General features: G+C 42.8%; 1 protein-coding gene across 4 annotated transcripts in view; it reads right to left on the bottom strand.

The window, feature by feature from the left end:
• Positions 1-22,655, bottom strand: part of ADAM9 (ADAM metallopeptidase domain 9) — a 113,648-nt gene that overhangs the window by 17,593 nt on the left and 73,400 nt on the right. For all 4 annotated transcript variants that reach the window (XM_061592350.1, XM_061592349.1, XM_061592351.1 and 1 more), the window contains exons 12-18: positions 22,177-22,348; positions 19,813-19,905; positions 16,242-16,437; positions 14,941-15,046; positions 12,716-12,899; positions 12,421-12,501; positions 2,306-2,411 (exon numbers count right to left, since the gene is read on the bottom strand). In XM_061592350.1, coding sequence (XP_061448334.1) covers positions 2,306-2,411; positions 12,421-12,501; positions 12,716-12,899; positions 14,941-15,046; positions 16,242-16,437; positions 19,813-19,905; positions 22,177-22,348 — 938 coding nt within the window. The remainder of the gene's footprint in view (positions 1-2,305; positions 2,412-12,420; positions 12,502-12,715; positions 12,900-14,940; positions 15,047-16,241; positions 16,438-19,812; positions 19,906-22,176; positions 22,349-22,655) is intronic.

Genomic DNA, 22,655 nt, shown 5'->3' with positions numbered 1-22,655 from the left:
TTGTAGCTGTTTAATTGCATTTTTTATGCTTTCTATTTTTTATTTTTTGAAGCTGGCATAAGCAAGTCAAACAGCTAAAATGTAGTGTGCACATTTTTTAGCACCAACTATAATTTTTGCTTACCATTCCCATTCATCTCCCACCATACCATTTTCTCCTACATACACCTGCAAACTAAGATTTCATTTCATGCATCTGAAAAAGCAGGCATGAATCGAAAGCTTAATAAATCATTAAAAAAAAAGCTAGTGTACAAATTTGGAAGGGCAGCAGCTCAGTGACAGAGCACCTGCTTTGCCTGCAGAAGGTCCCAGCCTCAATTCGTGGCATCTCCAGGTAGGGCTGGGTGAGACCTCTGTCTGAAATTCTGGAGAGCCGCTGCCCATCAGGGTTGTCAATACACAGTTAGATGGACCAACTGTCTGATTTGGTATAAGGAAGCTTCCGAGAGCCTGGCTGGGAGTCCAGAGTCTGCTTGTTCAAATCCCCGCTCGTGTCTCCTGGGTGTCAAGGGCCAGCTAAAAATCACCCCCACAGCAAGTGGCTCAGGGGTTACGTGCCCTGCCACCTGTGCAGCTGTGGGCGAGCTGCATAGTCCCAAGGAGCCCAGTTGCCCCCCAGCTGGCAGTTGCGGACAAGGAAGGGGCTGGCTTGTGAAAGCTGTGGCAAGCTGAGCAGACCTAGCCAGCTGGGGAGGACTAGCCTCAGAGGGAGACAATGGGAAACCCCCTCTGAATACCGCTTACCGTGAAAACCTAATTCATAGGGTAGCCATAATTTGGGATCGACTTGAAGGCAGTCCATGGTATGTCTGTTTTTGCAGAAATTTGGCCCAGCACCAGCCAGTGCCAGGCATGCCAGGACCCTTGGGCACCAACCTGCCCCAGGCCCTGGCACCCGCATGCACACATGCCCCACCTACCTACCTCAAAGTGAATGCTGCCTGAGCTCTGCGCGCATGCCTGCCATCAACCAAGATGGCTGCCGAGGCTTCCCTAAGGGGCTGATGCTTCCACCACCATCTTGGTTGATGGCACGCATGCGTGCTACGCACACGCATACCTGCCATCAACCAAGATGGAAGCAGGGGCATGAGCCCCTTAGGGAAACCTCGGCCACCATCTTGGTTGATGGCAGGCTTGTGCCTGCAGTGCAGCCAGCATTTACTTTAAGGGAGAGGTAGGTGGGGCATGCAGATGGGCACTGCGGGCCTGCGGGGTAGTGGGGGGGTGCCTGGGAACGCCTTCTCTGCAATCTGCAGCAGGGACAGGTGCTGATGCTGCCGCAAATTGGGGAAGGGAACACTGCCCACCCACCCTAAGGAGGGGCCCTTCAGAGGCCCCTTGAGCCCCAGGGCCTTTTGGCCAGGTCCCGACCTGGCTAACCTCTGGCGCCAGCCCTTCCCAGGACAAATAGAAGTTCTGGAAGTTGCAGAATTCTCCCCACCAATCCAGAGGGTGGAAGTCTCCAAAGGCTGGTGATCCAAAACCCAAGCTCCTCCTCCCATTGAAAGCAAAACCTGACAGACAAAAGGAAGCCACCACCATGACCGCTAATCGGGGCCTAGTTATTTGGAGCAGCTTGGTCCTGCAATTTCATCAGTAGTACATGCCCTGGTCTTCTCTCGCCTAGACTACTGTAATGCGCTCTACATGGGGTTACCCTTGAAAATGGTCAGGAAGCTGCAACTGGTACAGAACGCGGCGGAGCGCCTGATTAAAGGCAGCCGCCAGCGAGATCATATCACTCCAGTGCTAAAAGAGTTGCACTGGTTACCAGTTGCTTACCGGGCCCAATTCAAGGTGTTGGTTTTGACCTTTAAATCCCTATAAGGTTTTGGCCCAGTCTATCTAAAGGAGCTCCTCCAGCATCATCAGCTATGCCGCCCAACAAGATCAGCCTCAAAAGACCTTCTCTCCATCCCATGAGTCAAAACAGCCAATCTGGTGAGGACTAGAGAGAGGGCTTTTTCAATTGTGCCCCCCACCCTGTGGAACTCCCTCCCAAATGATCTCCACCATGCCCCTTCTATGATGAGCTTCTGCCGGGCCTTGAAGACCTGGCTCTTCAGGCAGGCTTTTGGGGTGGGTTAGATTTTATCTTCATTGTTTTTAGTTTTTTAATGCCTACATATTGTATGCCTATGTTGTACATCACCCAAAGTGGCTGGACAGCCAGCCGGATGGGCGACTAATAAATTAAATAAAATAAATAAATAAATTCATAAATGGAGGATTCCATGCGTTACACAGCATAGGAAGGCCACCACACCTGCTACCATCTCCATTGCATGGAGGTACTTGCCGTTGTATGGAGGGCCGCTGTCCACACTGCCACCGTATCCTTTGGAGTCACAGTATGGAGGGGCCCACCCTGGGTGACAGTGGCAGTTCTTATTGCTGTTGCACACCTGTTCAAAGAAAAAGAGCAAGGAAAGCATGATGAGTCACAGCCCCTTTTCTGCCTTATGAGATGACACAACTGTGATCTTCCTCAAATTAATTAAAAAAAACTAAAGGGGAGGGAGGACGAGCATATATATTTAATAGGATTATCTAGATCAGAAGTGAGGGACCTTTTTCAGCCCATGGGCCATATTGGGTTCTGGGCAACCTTCTGGGGGCTGGATGACAGTGGCGAGCGAGGTCAAAGGCAAGAGCAGGCAGTTCAACAAATGTGGGTTTTCCCTTTGTACAGTAGGCTAGTTTCTACACACCCTTGCACAATCGTCTCTGTGCTCTACCCAGGCAAGCAAGTGGCAGGATCACAATTCCAGGACACACAATCCAGCCAGGCAAAAACGCTCAAGGAGAATGTGGCTGAGGATGGGGTTGTGAAGTTTGAAAAATCTAAAGGTCACAGTATTGCCTATTTGCCTAAACACTGCTTGTATCTGTCTGTTTGCTTAAAAGCTTAAGGCTCACATTTTGAAATAAGCATTGGCAGTGGAATGTGACCCACTGTTTAACATACACTTGCAAAAGTAAGGATTAACTGTTTGACCTTAGGAAAGAGTAACTATACTATTGATTAAGCAGAGCATAATAAACGATGGGTGTAAAATTAACCAGCTTGTTTTGTAAAGGGTATAAAAATCCCTGTTTTGGGGGGCTCGGGGCTCTCTCATGCCTCACCCCTTGTGTGAAGTGTATGGTTTGCCTTTACTGCAGTAAATAAATAAGGAGCCTTGAACTTGATTTTACCCGCGTTGTGTGTTATTATTCTCCACCTGGGAGAACTTGATTGAGCCTGTCCTTTGCAAATGTGGGTAGCATAGCCCCTCAGCAGCAAACTGCTCCCAGACCTGCGGGACATGGAAGCGTGAGAAGTGTGGTTGGTTGTTGGTAAAGGTTCCACATAGAGGATAGCGCTCCCTGATAAGTCCTTGCAGGGCAAGGCAGGTATAGGCTTGCGCACCCACACACAATGAGATCCCACCTAGGTAGAACATGGGAAGTACATTTAGTAAAGTAAAACCAAACACTCCCCTGGCTCGAGTTCTAGAAAATTGGTTGAAGCCAGGAGGAGGCGCCGGCTTATCAAAAACAAAAGTTGTAAAATTATGCCAGAACGCCTGGCCAAATTATACCACCCTATGGTCCCCAGAGGATCAATGGCCAAAAGATGGTACCTTTGAGGACCAAAGATTAAAAGCTCTTAGGCTTTTTCTAGAGGATCAACATCCTGGGCAAATGGTGTATTTGTACTTGTTTTATGAGTTTGTGGAAAAAAGGACTCCCCTATTGGCTGCAGCCATTCCCCCACCATATTCCGAGGTTGAGGAGATGGATATTTTGGAGGATCCCTCTCTCCAATCTGTAGGATGGTATCCCCAATTGCCTCCTGTTTTAGTGTCTCAACATGTTGAATGGAAAATCCCTAAACTGACTATCAGACGTAAACCTGCACCTAACTGGTCTCCATCTGAGATTCCAAAGCGATATGATTTAAGAAGTACTGCTGGAATAACACCATCAGAACCTAACAACAAATCCCAATGGGAAGTCTTGAGCTGCCCCTTGCCAAAACTGACAGTGGCAGAGTTGGTTCCACCAGTAAACCCCTCAGCGCCAACACCACTGGAGCAAGATCCCAATGGAATGTTTCCACTCTGAGTTGTTCCAGTAAAAGGGCCAAATCAAATAGAAACCCGAGTGATTTATGTCCCATTTTCTACATCAGACTTGATGAACTGGAAAAGCCAGACTCCTAGGTTCAGAGATGATCCAGAAGGAGCATGTAGGACCTTTGAAACTATCTTTATGACCCACAAACCTTCATGGGAAGATATTCAAGTTTTAGTGAAAGCTCTTTTAACTGATGCTGAAGCAGAAGAAATTGTGAGTAAAGCAGGACCTATACTAGCACGAATTCAGGACAGAAATCAAAGAGACCCAAGCCTGGCAGACGTCCCAGAACTGAATGCCCAGACATTCGTATGAAATCCTAATTGGGAAACTAATGATAGGAATCACAAATGGGCCCTTGACAAGTACAGATAAGCCTTTTTAGAAGGAATGAAAGAAGCAGGCAAAAGACAAATCAGTTGGCAAAAAGTAGGAGAAATAAAGCAAAAACCCGATGAACATCCAGGAGATTATTATCAGAGACTAAAAGAGGCAGTATGGGTCTGGGGTGGCATGGATCCTGAAGATCCTATAAATTTAGCCTTAATGAGGGGCATTTTTAAGGTGGGCATCACGGACCCTCACATTAGAAGAATGTTAAATAGCAAGGATACTTATGACCATTCTGAGATGTCTCAGATCCTTACATGGGCCACTATAGCCCATAATAATAAAGAGCGCCAGAGTAAGCAAGAAAAGAAAAAGGAAGAGGCCATTCACATGTTTGCAGTGGCTTTGAGCCAGATAAACCAAAAGCCCAATAGAGGAAGAGGACAGATAGGAATTATGTATGTTTTCCTGCAGGGAAAAAATGACATTTTTGGAGAGATTGCCCCACAAAGAAGGCCAGAGGAGGTTTTAGAGGGAGAGTGAGAGGAAGAGGACGGGGAAAAGGAAAATCCCCAGGACATGGAGGAGCTCAGTTTGTTTCAGATACAGCAGAACAAGCCTTGATTGATTTTGCATCCGATGATGTTTTAGAAGATTGACTACTATTTGGAGAGGGTCCCTGTTTTTCAGCAGCCTCCTGGCTACTGCCACAAAAGTAACCAGTAATAGACTTATGAACTGGAAATCATCAATACAAATGTCTCATAGACACAGGGGCAGCCCTCTCGTCTATACCCACTACAGCAGCTCCCAGACGTGAAGTAAAAAAGACTATTGTAGGAGTAACTGGAAAACCTCAAAATTGTTCACTGTCAAAGCCAGTGATGGCCCAAATTGGACCTTTGACTGTGGAACACATCTTTTTGTTGACAGATGGGCCTATGAATCTCGTCGGTCAGGACTTATTGTGTAAATTAAATGCCACCATAAAATGCACACCAGATGGGTTGTATTTAGACATACCCAGTAGTAAAATTTTGCAGCATGCCTCCGAATTGACCATGCCAGAAAAAAAGGAAGATCAAATTTCATAGGATCTTAAAGAGCTTATAGATTCTCTACCCCCTTGGTTGTGGGGACATAAAAATGATGAAGTTGGACTTTTAAAATCAATGTCCCATCAAAATTAGGGTAAGGAAGGATTTGCCTTATCCCTGTGTCAAGCAGTATCCAATCCTTAAAGAGGCTCATGCTTTGCCTTCTACCTTCAGTGCTCAGGCAGCTGAACTGTATGCCTTAACAAGAGCCTGTCAGTTAGCCAAGGGTCAGAGTGTTAACATTTACACAGATTCCAAATATGCCTAATTACTCAAGCTACAGGTCAGCTATGGAAACAAAGAGGGTTCTTAACTGCGTCAGGAACAAAAATAGCAAATGCCCATTTGGTTTCCAACCTTTTGGACAGTATACATCTACCCTTAGCTATTTCCATCATGCACTGCAAGGGACATTCTGTGGATGTCACAGATGTTGCAAAAGGAAATAATAGAGCAGATAGAGCTGCTCAAAAGGCATCATTACAAGAACCTCTGACTTTTTCAGAACATTCTTTTTGACTGGTAAAGATTTTCTCCCGGGCAGGGAGAAACGTAGAGATTAACCACAAAGCCTGTTTTTGTTGGGAGGACTGGATTTCATTAATTTATGAGAGAAAGTTCAGCCAGCAATGCGGACGGACTTCCATCAAGCTCTTACTGATTAAGCGACACGTTTATCTTTTCTTCAAAGAAAAACGGACTTTAACAGGCAAGCATCCTTCTTTCTATTTTTTTTTCACTTGGTTTAAATTGTTGCAGCAAAAAGAGATTTGTCAATGAATCAGCTATAAAGATCTTCTGGGTGAGTTATAGCTCTTCTCTTTTACTCACGAAATTAAGGAGGAAAGAAATCGAAAAAGCTTATCTTTGTTTTATTGCAAAAAGCTGGCCTGGAAGTGCATTCTAAAGATACTAACGGAAGAGGGATTGCTATTTCGAGGAGGGAAAAAAAATAAATAAATTTGATTTATGAACTTTGGAGTATTATATGTCTGGGACTATTTTTTTTTTGGTCTATTTCATTTTGATGAATCTGCTTGTTCATGACGCCACTAACTGTTTCAAGCTGGGAACTAAATTTGTTTTGTTTTCCTGAACATATAAGAGATAAGGCAGGCTGTACTGTCTACACTGATGTCAGCAAGCCTGGAATATTAACCCAATTGTGGCTGAAATAATTTTTTGTTTTTGTGGTTTTAAGAATGGCAAACAGGAAAGTGACTGAGACCATGGAAGAAATTATGTTTCAGAAAATAATGAGTGAGATTGAGATAACGAAACAAACCCTGAGACAGGGTAGACAGGAGATGAAAATTGAATTTAGCAAAATGACGCAGGAGTTTAAAGAAATAGGGGATTCTGTGAGAGAGGAGTTTGATGGGATTAGAGATGAGAAAAGAAAAATTAAAGGGAAGATACAAGCCCTGGAGACTGGAACAAATGTGGAATTGGAAAAAGATCTGGAGTTTATGGATGTTAGAAATAAAGTTTACTGTTTGGAATTCAACGTTGTCTCTGAAGAAATTAATGAAGATATTAGTGATAAAGTTATCAATGTCTTGGATAATTTTCTTGACTGGAATGATGTGATGGAGCTTGACATAGAAAAAATCTATGGAATTAACTACAGATATGTGACAATGGAAAAACTCTTAAGAGATGAGCCGGTGCATTTTGTAAAAAAGAACAGAGATATGACTTTACAACAATATTTCAGCAACATATTCAGAATTGATGGCAAGGAAATATTTGTGATAAAAGAAATTCCCATCAGACTGTTATTATATGACTATGGCTATGACAGCAAGATCATCATGGGATACTGATAATGGATGAATGGATACTGAAACTACTGGATTTAACAGGGCTATTGAAGATGGAAGATGGAATTAATATTGATAATGGAAGAATGGTTATGGAAATTATTGGACCTAATAGATTTGACGAGATGGATTAATCGATATGTTTATTTGGACTATGGCTATGACAACAAGATTATTATGGGATACTGATAATGGAAGAATGACTACTGAAATTACTGGACTTAACAAGATTAGTGAAGATGGAAGATGGAATTAATATAGATAATGGAAGAGTGGCTATTGAAATTATTGGACCTAACAGATTTGAATCAGATAGATTAAACGACATGTTTATTTGGAGAAAAATTGAAAGATATATCTCTCAAGGAATTGAAACCTCTCTTTGACTTTTTGTGGAAATAATAAAGTAATGTTTATGAGATTTGATGATTAATTGGGATGGCTACTGGAGGAAAGTGATTTTGTAATATAATTTTAGAGACAGGATTGTTATATATTGTAGACCTATAACTGATCTGTGACAAATCAGAAGTCAACATTTTATTTTATTGTTTAATTATTTTTGTTTTGTTTTGTTTTTTGTCTTTGAAAATTTGAATAAAAATTAATGATAAAAAAAAAGAACCTCTGACTTTTCAAGCAGTCCTAGAGGAAGTTAAGTTAGAACCAAAAAACACTGTATTGGAATTAAAGAGGTGGCACGAGACCCTTCCCCCACCAGTTAAGTCTCTGTGGGAGCAGAGTGGAATGTTGCCTGATAGTCAGGGTATATATCATACTCAGGAAGGGATACCAGGCATCCCTCCAGAACCTCTTCGCTTGTTATTGCAACAAATGCATAAACAAATGCACTGGGGAACCTCAAAATTAGTAGAATCAGTCCAAAGACAATGGTTTGCTCGTACTGTGCATCAAAGAGCCCGAGAAATAGTTTCAAGCTGTAACATTTGTCAGAGGACAAATCCAAGAGGACTCAAGGAAGGTCCCCCTGGGGGAAAACCTTGGGCTTTCACTCCTTTTGAGAGCCTTCAGATTGACTTTGTTGAATTACCAAAATGTAGGGGATTTAGATATCTCCTTGTAATAGTTGACCAATTGACTGGATGGGTGGAGGCTTTTCCTACCTGTCATGCAACCGCCTTAGAGGTGGCTAGGATTTTGTTGAAGGAAATTATCCCTAGATATGGCACTCCAGTAGCCTTAGATTCCGATCAAGGAACTCATTTTACTGCAGAAATAATTCAAATTGTTGCAAAGACAATGGGAATTGAATGGAAATTACACATACCTTGGCACCCACAGAGCTCGGGACAGGTTGAGAGAATAAATTCTCTCTCACCTGAAGTCAGCCCTTTTGAAATTGACTTTAGAAACAAAATTGAGATGGCCTGATGTACTGCTCCTGGCACTTCACAATATTAGAACTATGCCAAGGGGAACTTTAAAAATGTATCCGTTTGAATTTCTATTTGGGAGGCCATCTCAGCAATGGAATGCTGTAACTCCCTTTGTACCACCTTATGTTATATCAGATTCCACAATTATCAAGTCTCTTATAAATTATCAGAAAAAGCTGACAGCGGACCAGGACGAGAAGCAGCTGACAGCAAACCAGGACGAGAAGCAGCTGACAGCGAGGCAGCCGAGGCCTTAGCAACTGGAGAAGGGAAGGAGAAGACCCCTGAAGAAAAGTGGCTCTCAGAGACCGTTCCGGGTCTTGGCGTAAAGACACGATTTATCCGACTTAAATGAAATTCTTTGCATTTAGACCAAAAGCAAAAGTGTGTTATTTCTCTTGTGAATTATTTTCCTGTGCTTGTGTTTCTGTGTTTCAATTGTCCGTGTCCTCTACAGAAAAAGCTGAATCCCTGGGAACGTACCTTGCCATATGATTAAAATGGTGTCTAAGATTACTGGAATGTTTCTCATATTGACCACACTTCCTATGTCCATGCTGGAAGCACCATCTAGTTGGACATGGGAAGACCCAGAATTAGACCATGGAGTCTTAACTAACTCCTACGAAGCCATGAAAGCTTCATTGGCTGATATCCTAAATGTTTCAAATTGTTGGATCTGTTCCCAAATCCCTCACCATGCCGGTGGATTACCCTGGCGATCGGTGACGTGGAATTGTTCAGATTTGTGCCACTACTGGATGTTTAGACAAAAACAAGAATTCTCCATCACAGAATGGGAAAAAAATTGCTCTAAAGAAATAGAAAACTCTGTTTTAAGAAACAACACCTGGAATCCTTATTTTCCCTCTGAAAGGCCCAAGCCAATTCTTCTTAGGGGTGGGGTAAAAGGCCTGCTTTGTTTCACGTTAAATTCTACAAATAAGGCCAAATGGTTTGCTGGGGAAAGTATTTGTGAATATTACTTGACACCCATTCAGAATGTTTCTGTTCCACTCATTTATCCAAATGGCACTATGGCAACCTCAACACAGCCCATGATGATCACTCTTTCCTTGGAGTTTGTAAATAAATGGACCCAAGGTCTTGCAAGTGCATTAGCGACTGATGACTCCTGGTGGGTATGTGGCCGATCTGCATATAAATGGCTTCCTGGAGGCTGGTATGGCTCCTGTTATTATGCGTTGCTTTTCCCCCCTTACCGAATTATGAAGTCTTTGCCTTCTGGAAGGCCCCGCAGAGCAGTACCTTCTGTCATATCAGAAGGTGACAGATTTCGCATGATTCTCCTACCCCACTATGGTACAGGGAAACTGGCCACCCTGTGTAATAAATTATCCACCTTTGTTGAGAAGTTTGCCAACTAGACACTCAAAGTCATAAATGCAACAAGTATTGAACAAAGGCAAATGCAAACAGAGCAGCACTTGACTATATTTTGGCATCCCAAAATGGAGCATGTGCTGTCATTAGGGAAGAATGTTGCACCTTTATTCCTGATAATAGCCAATATATCAACCAGCACATTTACTCCGCCCAAAAGGCTATAGAGGAATGGGAAAGGAATAAGGAAGACCTCCAAGAAGGCTCCTTATGGTCCTGGTTAACTTCATGGCTGCCTGACATGAGGTGGCTTCGATCGCTGGTTGTTGGGATTATTGGCTTTGTGATAATTATTATAGTAATTGGGTGTTGTATTCAATGTATTCCAAATCTGTTACGAACTTTTTGCAAAACCCAGAATGCTCCTGCCACTCTCATAGAACTGGCTAACTTAAAAGAGTCTATAAAAGCAGAACAGAGGCACTGAACCCTAATGGAGATCTCCTAGGAAGGAGTATCAAAAGGTTTAACATTATGTAAAAAATGTTAAAAAGGGGGGACTGTGAAGTTTGAAAAATCTAAAGGTCACAGTATTGCCTATTTGCCTAAATACTGCTTGTATCTGTCTGTTTGCTTAAAAGCTTAAGCCTCACATTTTGAAATAAGCATTGTCAGTGGACTGTGACCCACTGTTTAACATACACTTGCAAAAGTAAGGATTAACCGTTTGACCTTAGGAAAGAGTAACTATACTATTGATTAAGCAGAGCATAATAAACGATGGGTGTAAAATTAACCAGCTTGTTTTGTAAAGGGCATAAAAATCCCTGTTTTGGGGGGCTCGGGGCTCTCTCATGCCTCACCCCTTGTGTGAAGTGTATGGTTTGCCTTTACTGCAGTAAATAAATAAGGAGCCTTGAACTCGATTTTACCTGCGTTGTGTGTTATTATTCTCCACCTGGGAGAACTTGTAGCATTTTTGCTACAACAGGGTATAGCCTGGGGACAGTCCCAAGGGCCAGATAGAGAGGCTTGGAAGGCCACATTTGGCCCGAGGCCTGAGGCTCCCCACCCCCAATCCAGATGCTTTCCTCTTGTGAGTTATCATGATCACACAAGATGTCCCAGCTTCAAATCCTCAACATCTCCAGATAGGAGTGATCAGGGAGCAAGTGTACAAAGCAATATGCTCCTCGTATTGTTCTTGCCATCACCCTTAAAAGGCTTGTTGAAAAAGGAAGGAATGATCCTTTAAGTGAAGAACAAGATCTGAATGAGCTACTAGAACAAGATTATGCTGGAAGTGAAAAAGAACAATTTGGAGGCTTTGCAGCTTTCTTTCTGAGAGCAAACTGAGATGGGTGGGGCAGCGTCCCATGCACCGTAATGGAACGGCACCCAAACATTTTTCTTTTCTTTTTCGCACAGACCACTTGAAAATTGTTGAGGGTCTTAGAGGACCACTTCATGATTTTTCTGCCTGTTGTAGCAACTGTAATGCGCGGTGCTAGATGCCATATGATTTGTCATAGTATGTAAGCCATTTAAGACTTTATATGCTAGTGCAGAGTTGGAAAAAGTTCAGAGAAGGGCAACCAAAGTGATCAAGGGGATGGAGCGACTCCCCTATGAGGAAGGGTTGCAGCGTTTGGGGCTTTTTGGTTTAGAGAAAAGGCGAGTCAGAGGTGGCATGACAGAAATGTATAAAATTATGCAGGGCATGGAGAAAGTGCATAGGGAAAGGGTTTTCCCCCCTGCTCTCATAACACTAGAACTTGTGGGCATCCAATAAAGCTGAATGTTGGAAGATTCAGGACAGACAAAAGAAAATATTTCTTCATACAGAACATAGTTAAATGATGGAATTTGCTCCCACAAGAGGCAGTGATGGCCACCAACTTGGATGGATTTGAAAGAGTATTAGACAAATTCATGGAGGATCAGGCTATCAATGGCTACTAATCATGATGGCTATGCTCTGCCTCCATAGTTGGAGGTGGTATGCTTGTGGGCTCCCTATGGGCATCCAATTGGTTGGCCACTGTGGGAACAGGATGCTGGACTAGATTGGCTGTTGGCCTGGCCCAGCAGGCTCTTCTTATGTACTAACAACTTGATTTGGACCTGGTAACTCAGTGGCAGCCAGTACAGAACTTTCAGAACCAGCGACACATGATTCCATCCAGCTGCCTCTCTCAACTAGCAATTAATTGCAGAACAAAATGACACACCAAAAAACATCAAATCAGCAAAAAATACTGAAAATACCACTTAGAAATTGTGCATGGTTTGGTAACTTACCCCTTGGCCATTGCATTGATTCTTTATATCACAGTCATAACCCAAAACAGACACATCAACACACTGGTAGTGTTTACATATCTGAAATAAAACAGACACATACACAAAAACACAAATTAATTATGATTGGGCCTGCAAGCTTTCAACCAGAGTAAGTGCTGCATCTGCCCAACCTGAAGTTTCATTTCCTCGCAGATTAAAATCATCCCCACCTTTGCAAATTAATGGTTCAAATTAACAAGCAAAACCCTAGGACCCTCAAATGTTCTGTGTGAGCAGCGTGTTCCTGATTTACCTTTCCAGGGGCACATTTGGTGCCTTCATTCACCATCCCTGGATCTGGTACATCTGATCCCAGCTGGAAATCCACTCCCCAGCAGGTGTTGCCTTTGATGGGAGACTGAATAATGGCAGGCTCAATCCCAAAGACTGGAAGGGTTTTCACATTTTCACATTGCAATTTTCCACACATGGCATTCCTGTGGTATGATAGTTGAAACCACTGGCATTTAATTTCTGAAAGTATCCAGAGATCAATATTCACTTACTATAGCTTCTTCTTCTTCTTCTTCTTTTTGAGCCTTAGTGGGATTAAAGGAAATAGATACTCCCAGGTGGTAGTTCTAGGCTCAGGCATCAAACAGAAGACAAAGGTCAGCGTAAAGCACATCACAGAGAGAGCGGATTTATCTCCACCACTGGCAAAATGTTATGCTCCTCAAACAAAGGGGGGGGGGGAGAGAGAAATGCATGACCCTAATCAGTTGTGTAGTGGCAAATTCAGACATGCAGGGTCCCTTCATGATAGTCACAGCCACGTCCCTCCTAAAATTATACAACCTTCTGAGATGATAGAATAATCTGGCTAGGTTTGAATACTGGTTTCTGCTTCTCTATTATTGTCACCCCTTGACAGTCCTTTCTCGCTGTCAGAGATATTGCTTGAATTACTGGAGTCAGTGTCTCCAGGTTTATCTCCTGCTGCTACCAAACTGCTCAATGACGTAGATGGGATGCTATCATCACGATTCATTGCCTTTTCTTCTGCAGTTACAGAATTCTCACTCTCCGCAACTTGGCTTTTTGAAATAGGAACTCATAGGAACTCGCTTCATTCTGATTGGCTCCAGTCAGCAGGAAATCACAAAGAAGCAAGTTAGAAGATTCTTCTCAGTGGCCGGCACACTCCCCTTTCATGCTGATTGGTTCATAGGAGACTGGAGACATAGGGATCCTGCTGGGACCTGGCTCCCAAAAAAGTAAGGGGTCTAAGTCTGCACAAGACCTTGGAAGACTACACCCCTAGCCCTAATTCAGGGGAAGGCAACATGGTGCCCTCCAGATGTTTTGTACTGTGGCTTCCATCAGTCCCACTTAGCATGGCCAATGGTCAGGGATGCTGGGAACTGAAAGGCAAAACATCTGGAGGATGCCACATAGGCTACCCCTGCCATAATCTGCTTCAGAGCTCTGTATTCCTGCAGCACTGCCCCTGGCCAGGCCACAGAACAGAATATGGGTATGCCTAGCCTGAAGAAGAGAAGATGGAGGGGGAGACATGACCATCTTGACGGGGAATGCCTTGCTGGCCTATTTTCCACCTGTCCTGGGAGAGTGAGGCCCTGACTCCTGAGTCCAACTACAAGAGCTGCAACTGTATGGATGTGCCAGAGACCCTCTTGACTGTGGGGTGTGTTCAGGGGCTTCTGTTGGGGCCAAAACTTTAAAGGCCAGTTATTTGGGATTATGTTTTTGTATGTTATTGTTATACTTTACTATGAGTTATAAAGGAATTGTTTCATTTTATTGTATATTTTTAATGATATATTTTCTTTTATTTAGTGGACTATTTAAATTATGTTTTGTAATTTAGTGAATGATGTAACTTTTTTCACATCTTAAGCATTGATTGCTCTGGAAAGGCAGCACACAAATAAGCCATCATGATGATGATGATCTATCAAATGAAAATTCCAATATAACAAAGAAAGCCAAAGTCATCTCCCATGACAGGTTTGTTTGTTTGTTTGTTTATTTATTTATTTATTATACTTGTATACCGCCCCATAGCCGAAGCTCTCTGGGCGGTTTACAGTAACTAAAAACAAATACAATTTAAAATACATCTTTTAAAAAACAATTTAGAAATTTAAAACAATATAAAACAATATAAAACACATGCTAAAATGCCTGGGAGAAGAGGTTGTTGTTATTATTTCAGTTTCTTTGTATACTGCTTTTCAGCTCAAACATACGATAATGACCATTCATCCTGGTTTCGTCTGAATCTGCTTGTGTGGTGGTTAGATGTCTTCCCAGTAATTAATAGTTAATCCTTATTAGTGCATTTCCCTGTCACTTTCCTAGCTGCAAAAATGGTGTGGTTTTTAAAAAAGGGGATTTGTTGCAATAGAGCATTTTAACCTACTTTAATTGTGCAAACCTATTTTTGGCATGCAGTATCCTCTTGCAAGTTTCTGACAGTCTGGAGGCAAGAGTTTCCTCATCAGACCGACTTACCAGCTTGAGCACTTCTTGTAGTCGTGCCCATGGTAGCCGCAATTTCCAAACCTGTCGCCTTTGGAATTCACTTCGGAAAAGCAAATTTCAGGAGCAGACTTTGCCTCTGTAAAATACAGATTTGGGAAACAAGCTCAGCGACAGCCCACCATTTTGCTGAAATGTTTATCAGACTCCTTTATGATCTTGTGGTAAAGACCAGCAGCATAAAGGAACAGAAGACCCAAAGCCTGTGACCCAAACTAACATTTTTCTGTACAGAAAAGAGACCAACATTTTCACTCTTCATTTTAAAACATTTATATTCTACCTTTCCATTTAGATAAGCCTTCCCCCAAATGGTGCCTTCCAGCTGTTTTGGACTACAACTCCCACCAGTCCCAGACAGCCCACACCCACTCATGGCCACACCCACTGCTGGCATGTGATTCCCAGAGGGTTGGCCAGTGGCTGAATGCCACCTAAAGACAAACTGAAGGGCCTAAAATAAAGTGATTTCTTGAGATGCCATGTTCTGGATGCCAATAAAGGCAACAGAGTTGGAGATGGACTCATCTAATCCACAGCGCATCATCCACAAAAATGAAATTCTTTGTTACACAAACCTCACTGAAGTGGAGAGCTGCATAAGCTCCCTTGAACTACTGAGTGGATTGGGCCCCATGTTAGTTAGTATAAGGATTAGGGCACAACATGGCACCCTCCAGATGTTTTGCACTATAACTCCCATCAGCCCAAACTAGCATGCCCAATGGACTCAAGGATGATGGGAGCTATAGTTTATGACATCTGGAGGACACGGTGTTAGCTCTCCCTAGATTACAGTGTCCTTTAGATCTTCTGCTTCAGGCACCAAAATGTCTCAGGCCAAAATGCCTCTAGTTAGCCTGCCCCCCAGTGGGGTGTGGCCTTCAGCAGATACCCAATCATACCAACCCTTCACATACAAAAGCAACAGAAATGTGCAGCCCAGAGGCAGTTCCTAATCCCTTGATAACATGATAACAGCCTGAACATTTGGGCTGTTTTGGCCCAAGTAATATACAGTAGGGCCCCACTTTACGGAGCTTTGCTTTACAGCAATTTGCTAATACAGCGGTCTCAATTAGACGCAATTAGACTAAAGCCCCACTCATACAGCGCTTGTTCCCCTTTTACTGCGGTTTTCGGGCATCACGTGCCATTCTATTTAATGAGTTCCACTTTACAGTGGTTTTCCCTTTATAGCGGGGGTCCGGAATGTAACCTGCCGTATGAGTGGGGCCCTACTGTAACCCAATATAGATAATGGTTCTTCTTACTTGGCCCAAAGATGGCCTGGCACTGTGCCTCATAGTACTGGCAGAGCCCATTGTAGCAATAAGCTTCGCCTTTGTGGCAAGGATGCCCGTTCTGAATGGTGACATCTTGCGGGCAGAATGGCGAAGTCCCGTTGCAGTACTCTGGGAGGTCGCACTCACTGGCACTCTCGCGGCACTCAGTGCCTTTGGACAGGTGCTAGAAAAACAGCCAGGGGTGGGGGAGCGGGGAGAGAATGGCAAGGCATTTTTTAAGTAATAGTTGTGTGTCCAAATGGCCACCCAGTCTTAGTTTCTGGACACACAGTGGACATAAATGGACAGACACATAACATTTAATCAATGAACCAAAATTACAAATCCAGGTTGGAAGCTACTGAAACACTGATTAGAAGTATGAAATGTTAGTGAAATGAAAGAGTAGAACATAAGGGTACATTACACAGTAATTCTTAGGGTTATTGCCCATCTTTCTGAAAAACTTCTCAACAAATTCTCTCCCTGAACACTGTGATGTCTGGTTCTCTGTATCTTTATTCTATATCTTTATTCTGCTATAGCATGGCATGGATCATAAGCAGCAGTTTTTAATTTTAATTAGCTTTTTAATTCAGGTGTTTACTGGTAGATGGGCAGGCTAGTAAGAATTTTGCTAGGCTAGTAACTTGTGTAAATGCATTTGCAAGACTGTATTCACTCCCTGGTTTTGTTTGTTTGTTCCACTCTTGCCTCAATCCAATTATCAGGGCTTGCACACAAATGAAAAAATGGACACCCAGTAACAATTCCGGAAAAAATGTCCTGGAGAATGAACCGTAAGGATTGGTTTAGTTCATTTATATGCTGCCTTCCCACAGGGAGCTGTGTCCAAGGTGGCTTACAACCAACACCCACTAATTATCAAAATACAAAATACAGAGGAGGGCAATGAGGATGATCAGGGGACTGGAATGTAGCTTACAAAACCAAGCAATAAAGTCAAATAAGACAAAAATAAATAATGTAACAGAATAAATTCAATATCGCAAAAGAAATAACCTATACTTAAATAAAGTGCAAAGCAACAAGAAAGTTAACACACTATAAAGTTCCAGCTGCTGGTGCTGGCCTTATTGCATCCAAGAAATCTCAGCAGCCTGGCTTAAATAGAGTCCAGAGGGGGAAGAGGTCTTCCCACCAGGCTAGATGACTCACAGCTGGCTCCCTCATCTCTTCTCCGGAGAAGACTAACAGCAGCAAAAATGGAAATGCAGGGGAGGGCTATGATGGTGAGTCCTCTTCCCCACCCTCCAACTGCTGGGGGAGATCTTAATTACATCATCAGTTTTTTGATGCCCATTGTGGGCAATAAGCCTAAAGTGTATAGCCAAGTAGATTTAACCCCCCATTACTTCACCCCCTAACAATATAGCATTTATACATCACATGTTGTGCGTCGAAGAGATGGTGTTTATTCTTGAATGAAAAACAGGCTCTTAAAGGTAAACTATTCATTGGCTTTTTATTGGTGGCAGCTCAGGCATTAATGGCATGATTTTGGAAAGGTATCTCTATTTTGTTGCGGTAGAGTAAAGTTTGGCAACCAGCATTAATACAGAAATTGATGCAGAAGCTGAAGATTGCAAAAGGACAAAAATGCAAAAATATCTTTTTTGCAGAATGGTGGAGCTTTATTACATATACTAATGCAGTAGATAATAAAAACAAAGTGCCCAAAGCTTTTCAGAATTGATGGATTTCATAAAGCTGATTAAATAATAATAATAGATTATTTAAGTACAGGAAAATCTGTTTTACACATGATGTATCCCTCTCACTCTCAGATATTTTAACTGTTAAATGTGTAAATGTTTATAATGTTATTGTGTGTAGCCTGATTTTATTGTCATATTCTGTATTTTAACTTTTTGTACACCGCCCAGAGAGCTATTCGCTATGGGCGGTCTATAAATGAAACAAATAAATAAATAAAATAAATAAATAATGTATGGTTTGAGTTGTTTTTGACTATATCAATAAAAACTTTAAAAAGGGAAAAAGATGAAATGCTGTGTTCCATCTCCATAATCCTTACATAATCTCTATAAGGTTTATATCCCTATCATTTTAGGGTTGATCCAAACATCCATCCCAGTTCAGCATTCATATGGACCATAGGGAGGGCAACCCCCCCCCCGAAGATCAGAGGAAGGAGATTCAGGATGGGGAGGGATGTTTACAATTTGATGAGGTAATAAGGAGGGATATGACTAGGGGGCCCCTCCAGACTGTTTTGTGTGTGGTGTGTGTGTGTGCATCCTGCAACATGTCATTGACACAATAGTAGTGCACCAGTGGTGGATTTATACTGGACCACTGATCCATCATTTTGCTTTCTTAGTTGTTCTGTGATGTTTCTCCAATGTTATTTGTGTTACTGAGGTTTGGAGGGGCACTCTTGCACCATAGCACCACCAGGGGTGTAGTCGTCCGGGGTTATGTGGGGAGTCATAGACCCCTTACTTTTTGGGGAGCAGGGTCCCAGCCAGGTCCCTATGTATGAGCCTATCAGCATGAAAGGGGAACGTGTTATCCAGTGAGAAGAGTCCTTGTCCTTTTGTGCTGACTGGAACCAAGCAGAATGAAAGGAGGTAAATCAGCCATGGAGAAGACTCTTCTCAGTAGCTAACATATAGCCTCCCCTTTCTTGCTGATTGGCACCTAGGGACATCTGTTGTAGTGGAATGTGGACTCAGAGTCAACACAGAGAGTAAGGGAGACAAGACAAAGTAGAAAGGGGCCTGGCGATGAGGGGACCTGGTGTGACCATCAGGAAGGAACCCTTCACATCGGAATTTGCCAGTACACTACTGAATGCTTGAACTATAGTGCTGCCCTGGGCTCCTTTCCGAGTAAGGGCAGGAAACAACAATAATAATCCTTGAACAAGTGTGGTAAAAAAAGTTGCAGGATTTCAGCAGGAAGCTACAGGATATTCACCAACTGGAAATGAAGCAGTATGTTGGCCCCAAAACTTTTGCAGGTGCAAACAGTACTGAAAGCAGGACTGCATATAACTACCCCAATACCATCATGAGGACAATTAATCATGAATGCACAATAAAAATGATGCATGGAAGGGAGTTCTTGGCTTGGGATGCCTCCAGGCATTGCACCAGCAGAGAGGAACAAAGTGGCCACAATTTTTACTGTGGGAATTTGCACTCTCACACATTCATGGTTTGGCTTAGCATTATGTGTGAACCAGGCCATTTAGCAAATGCCAAGTTTGTTCCTAAGATCTTGTAGACAAATTTTTGTTCTAACGAAATATTTAATAACAACCACCATGTCCCTTTATTTCAACTCAACATGCTCTAAGAGAAGTATTTTTAGGGCTGCAGACTAATTTCACTTTATCACACCTTAGGATGCTATCCTAAGCTCACTTACTTAAGAGCAAGCTCCACTGAACTCAATGGGACTTACTTCTGAGTAAACATGCATACAATTGTGCTGTTAGATATGCAAGTCTCACTGGAATTTCCTCCTGCCCTGCAGTTTCTTGCAATAACTTGGGGCTGGAGGGTCTTACATGGCAGTTGTGACAGCAGTCTCCATAACCACAATCAGCTCCGAAGCGGAGTCTACAAGTTCCTGCTTCACAGCAAGGATCCAATCTACATTCCTGAAAAGTTAGGAGAGAGAGAGAAAAATAAAAGCAGATGAGAAAGGAGGGCACTCTCAGAACCTTTCAACTCCATCTTGAATATAAAAAACTCAAACTGAGGTTGGTCTAATTCGGACATAATGTTCAACCTTGATTTAAACGATACCTCATCCATGGATGGGAAACCTGGCTGGGGCTGATGGAAACAGGAAGTCCATTAAACCATGGTTGGGGTTGATGGGAGTTGTAGTCTAGCAATATCTACATCAAATCTAGTTCATACCATGGTAAAGGACCGGCCCCAAAACAGTACATGAAAGCCATAGTTTGAAATGGATTTGCAACTATGCTTTGTGTTGATTATGGTTAAGTGTTGCTTCTGCAATGCGCAAAACATGGTTAGGGGAGTTCCACTCCCTGTTGGCACTTCTTTATTTTTAAACTTGTCTTCCATTGGCTTCTATTGACTACACCAGCTCCAGGCTGGCATAGCTGGGGTGCCTGATCCAAGTTCAGATGTCACAACAAGCCAGGCTCCGGTCTGTTTCCTCCTCAGCCCGGCAAAGGCTAGAGCTCAGAGGAGCAAAAAGGATGTTTTTGAGCTGCGTGCACCAGTACACTGCCTGTTTGCATTAAACCACATCTAACTATGATTTAACGCAGTGGTGGGGAACCTCCGGCCCATGCACCTAATTAGGCCTGCCAGGCTTCCCCATTTGGCCAGAGAGGCCGTTTTGGCTAAGCCATGCCCACATGACCTACGGGTAAAGGTGTGGCTAGGCCAAAGGGGATTTGCAGGCACAGCCCAACCTGTAAAACCCCACACACTGAGCTCTGCAAGCCTCTACAATTAGCTGCTTGTCAGGTCTGACACAGCTCCTTGTACAAAACACCCAAGCCCTGATGATCAGCTGATTGTCAGGGCTTGAATAGCTCCATATGTGACACTTTGCAAGCCCCAATGGGGTGACATCTATTTATTTATTTATTTATTTATTTATTTATTTATTTCATTTGTATACCGCCCCATAGCCGAAGCTCTCTGGGCGGTTTACAACAATTAAAAACATTAAAAACAAATATACAAATTTAAAAACACATTTTCTAACAATTACAGACATCGTTGGGATGTCAGGTGATTGACAAATGGGCAACCCTGCCCATCTGTTAAACTTGGCCCACTGGGTGGTAGAAAAACAAGGATCTGACCTGCCAGCTGGATCTAGTTTCCCCATCTGGTTTAACGTGACAAGTGAACCAGGGCTCTCTCAATCTTTTAGCCACAATGGTTCCCCGACTCTCTTCGCCAAGAAAAGCATTTCTTTGCATGTGGCTAGAAGGAAGGGATGGGGATCCTGGGATGCAGCTCAGCCCTGGACTGCCAGATACATGCAAAGCAGCAGTAATAAAAATGTGTTGATATTTCTAACACTTCAATAACTATTTTATTTATTTATTTGAGCTTATATACCACTTTTGTCCAGAGTGACCTCAAAGCTGTTTGCATACAAATAAATAAGTCACATAATTACAGAACAATCTACAAATCACAGTTAAGATACTTAAATATCAACAAACATCAATGTCAGTAATAAGACCACAATATAAATCCATAATATATCATCAATAATACTACAAAATCAATGCTCCAAAACAATATAACCATAACCACCAGGAGCTAGAGAAAGCAGGTAAATTTCCATCAAACAGTGAGCTCCCAACAGCAACGTGGCTTCCCATCCCTCCCGAAGGCAGGTGTACCAGATCTGAGCCACCACCACCATACTACTAAGTTCTCCTGTGCAAGCCACACTGTGAAGTAAGGACCCATCAGTGTCCACATGCAGTTCCCATTTATTCCAGATCTGCCTGGCAGAGCATGCCCTTTGAAGGCAGCTTGTCTTCCCTTGTTATGCTGCATTTTGACCCAAACTTCAAATCTGCCAAAATAATTCTGCACTGATAATTTATTTATTTATTTATTTCATTCCATTTCTATACCGCCCCTAGCCAATGGCTCTCTGGGTGGTTCACAGCAAGGAATAAAATACAATACAGTAAAAAAAATCAGATAAAATCCCTAAAACAAACAGCTAAAGCATTTAACAACTTGATATAAAATTAACTTAACATTAAGCAATTAAAATGCCTGGGAGAATAAAAAGGTTTTAACCTGGCGCCGAAAAGATAGAAGAGTAGGCGCCAGGTGCACCTCATCGGGGAGACTGTTCCACAATTCGGGGGCCACTACTGAAATACAGATCCTCCTACACCACACCAGTTACTAACCTCCGAGGACCCACAATCACATTCCTCTCCAGTGTCCACTAGCTTGTTGCCACAGTATGGGACACTATAGGTTTCATCAGGCCTGGGGATATTGAGGAGGCAGCTTCCACCCTTGTTCAAAGTTAGTTTTTCAAAGTCTTCCGCACTGCAGCTGCTGAAGTCTCTGGCTCCTCTACAAACATGGAATATGGAAAAAATAGCCCTTACATTGAGGCCCCTTCAAATTAAGACAGGCTTTGGTGCCCTCTAGGTATTTTGGACTACAATTCTTTCCCATCATCCCCAGCCAGCATAGTTTTGCTGGGTTAGGCTGATGGAGTCCTGAACACTTGGAGGCTGATCCAAGGGTACCGTTTTTCAACCAAGATGGTTCCACGGAACCTTTTGGCTTCTCTGAACGTCTCCCAAAGAGTTCCACAAAACTTTTACAACCTTCCAATTCAGGAACTTCACTTTCTCCTCTTGTGCCAAGTGATCTC

This window comes from Rhineura floridana, chromosome 12, assembly GCF_030035675.1.
Source record: "Rhineura floridana isolate rRhiFlo1 chromosome 12, rRhiFlo1.hap2, whole genome shotgun sequence".
NCBI classification, from domain to species: Eukaryota; Metazoa; Chordata; class Lepidosauria; order Squamata; family Rhineuridae; genus Rhineura; species Rhineura floridana.
Note: the sequence above shows the minus strand (reverse complement) of the source record. Positions and strands in the feature narration are given on the sequence as shown.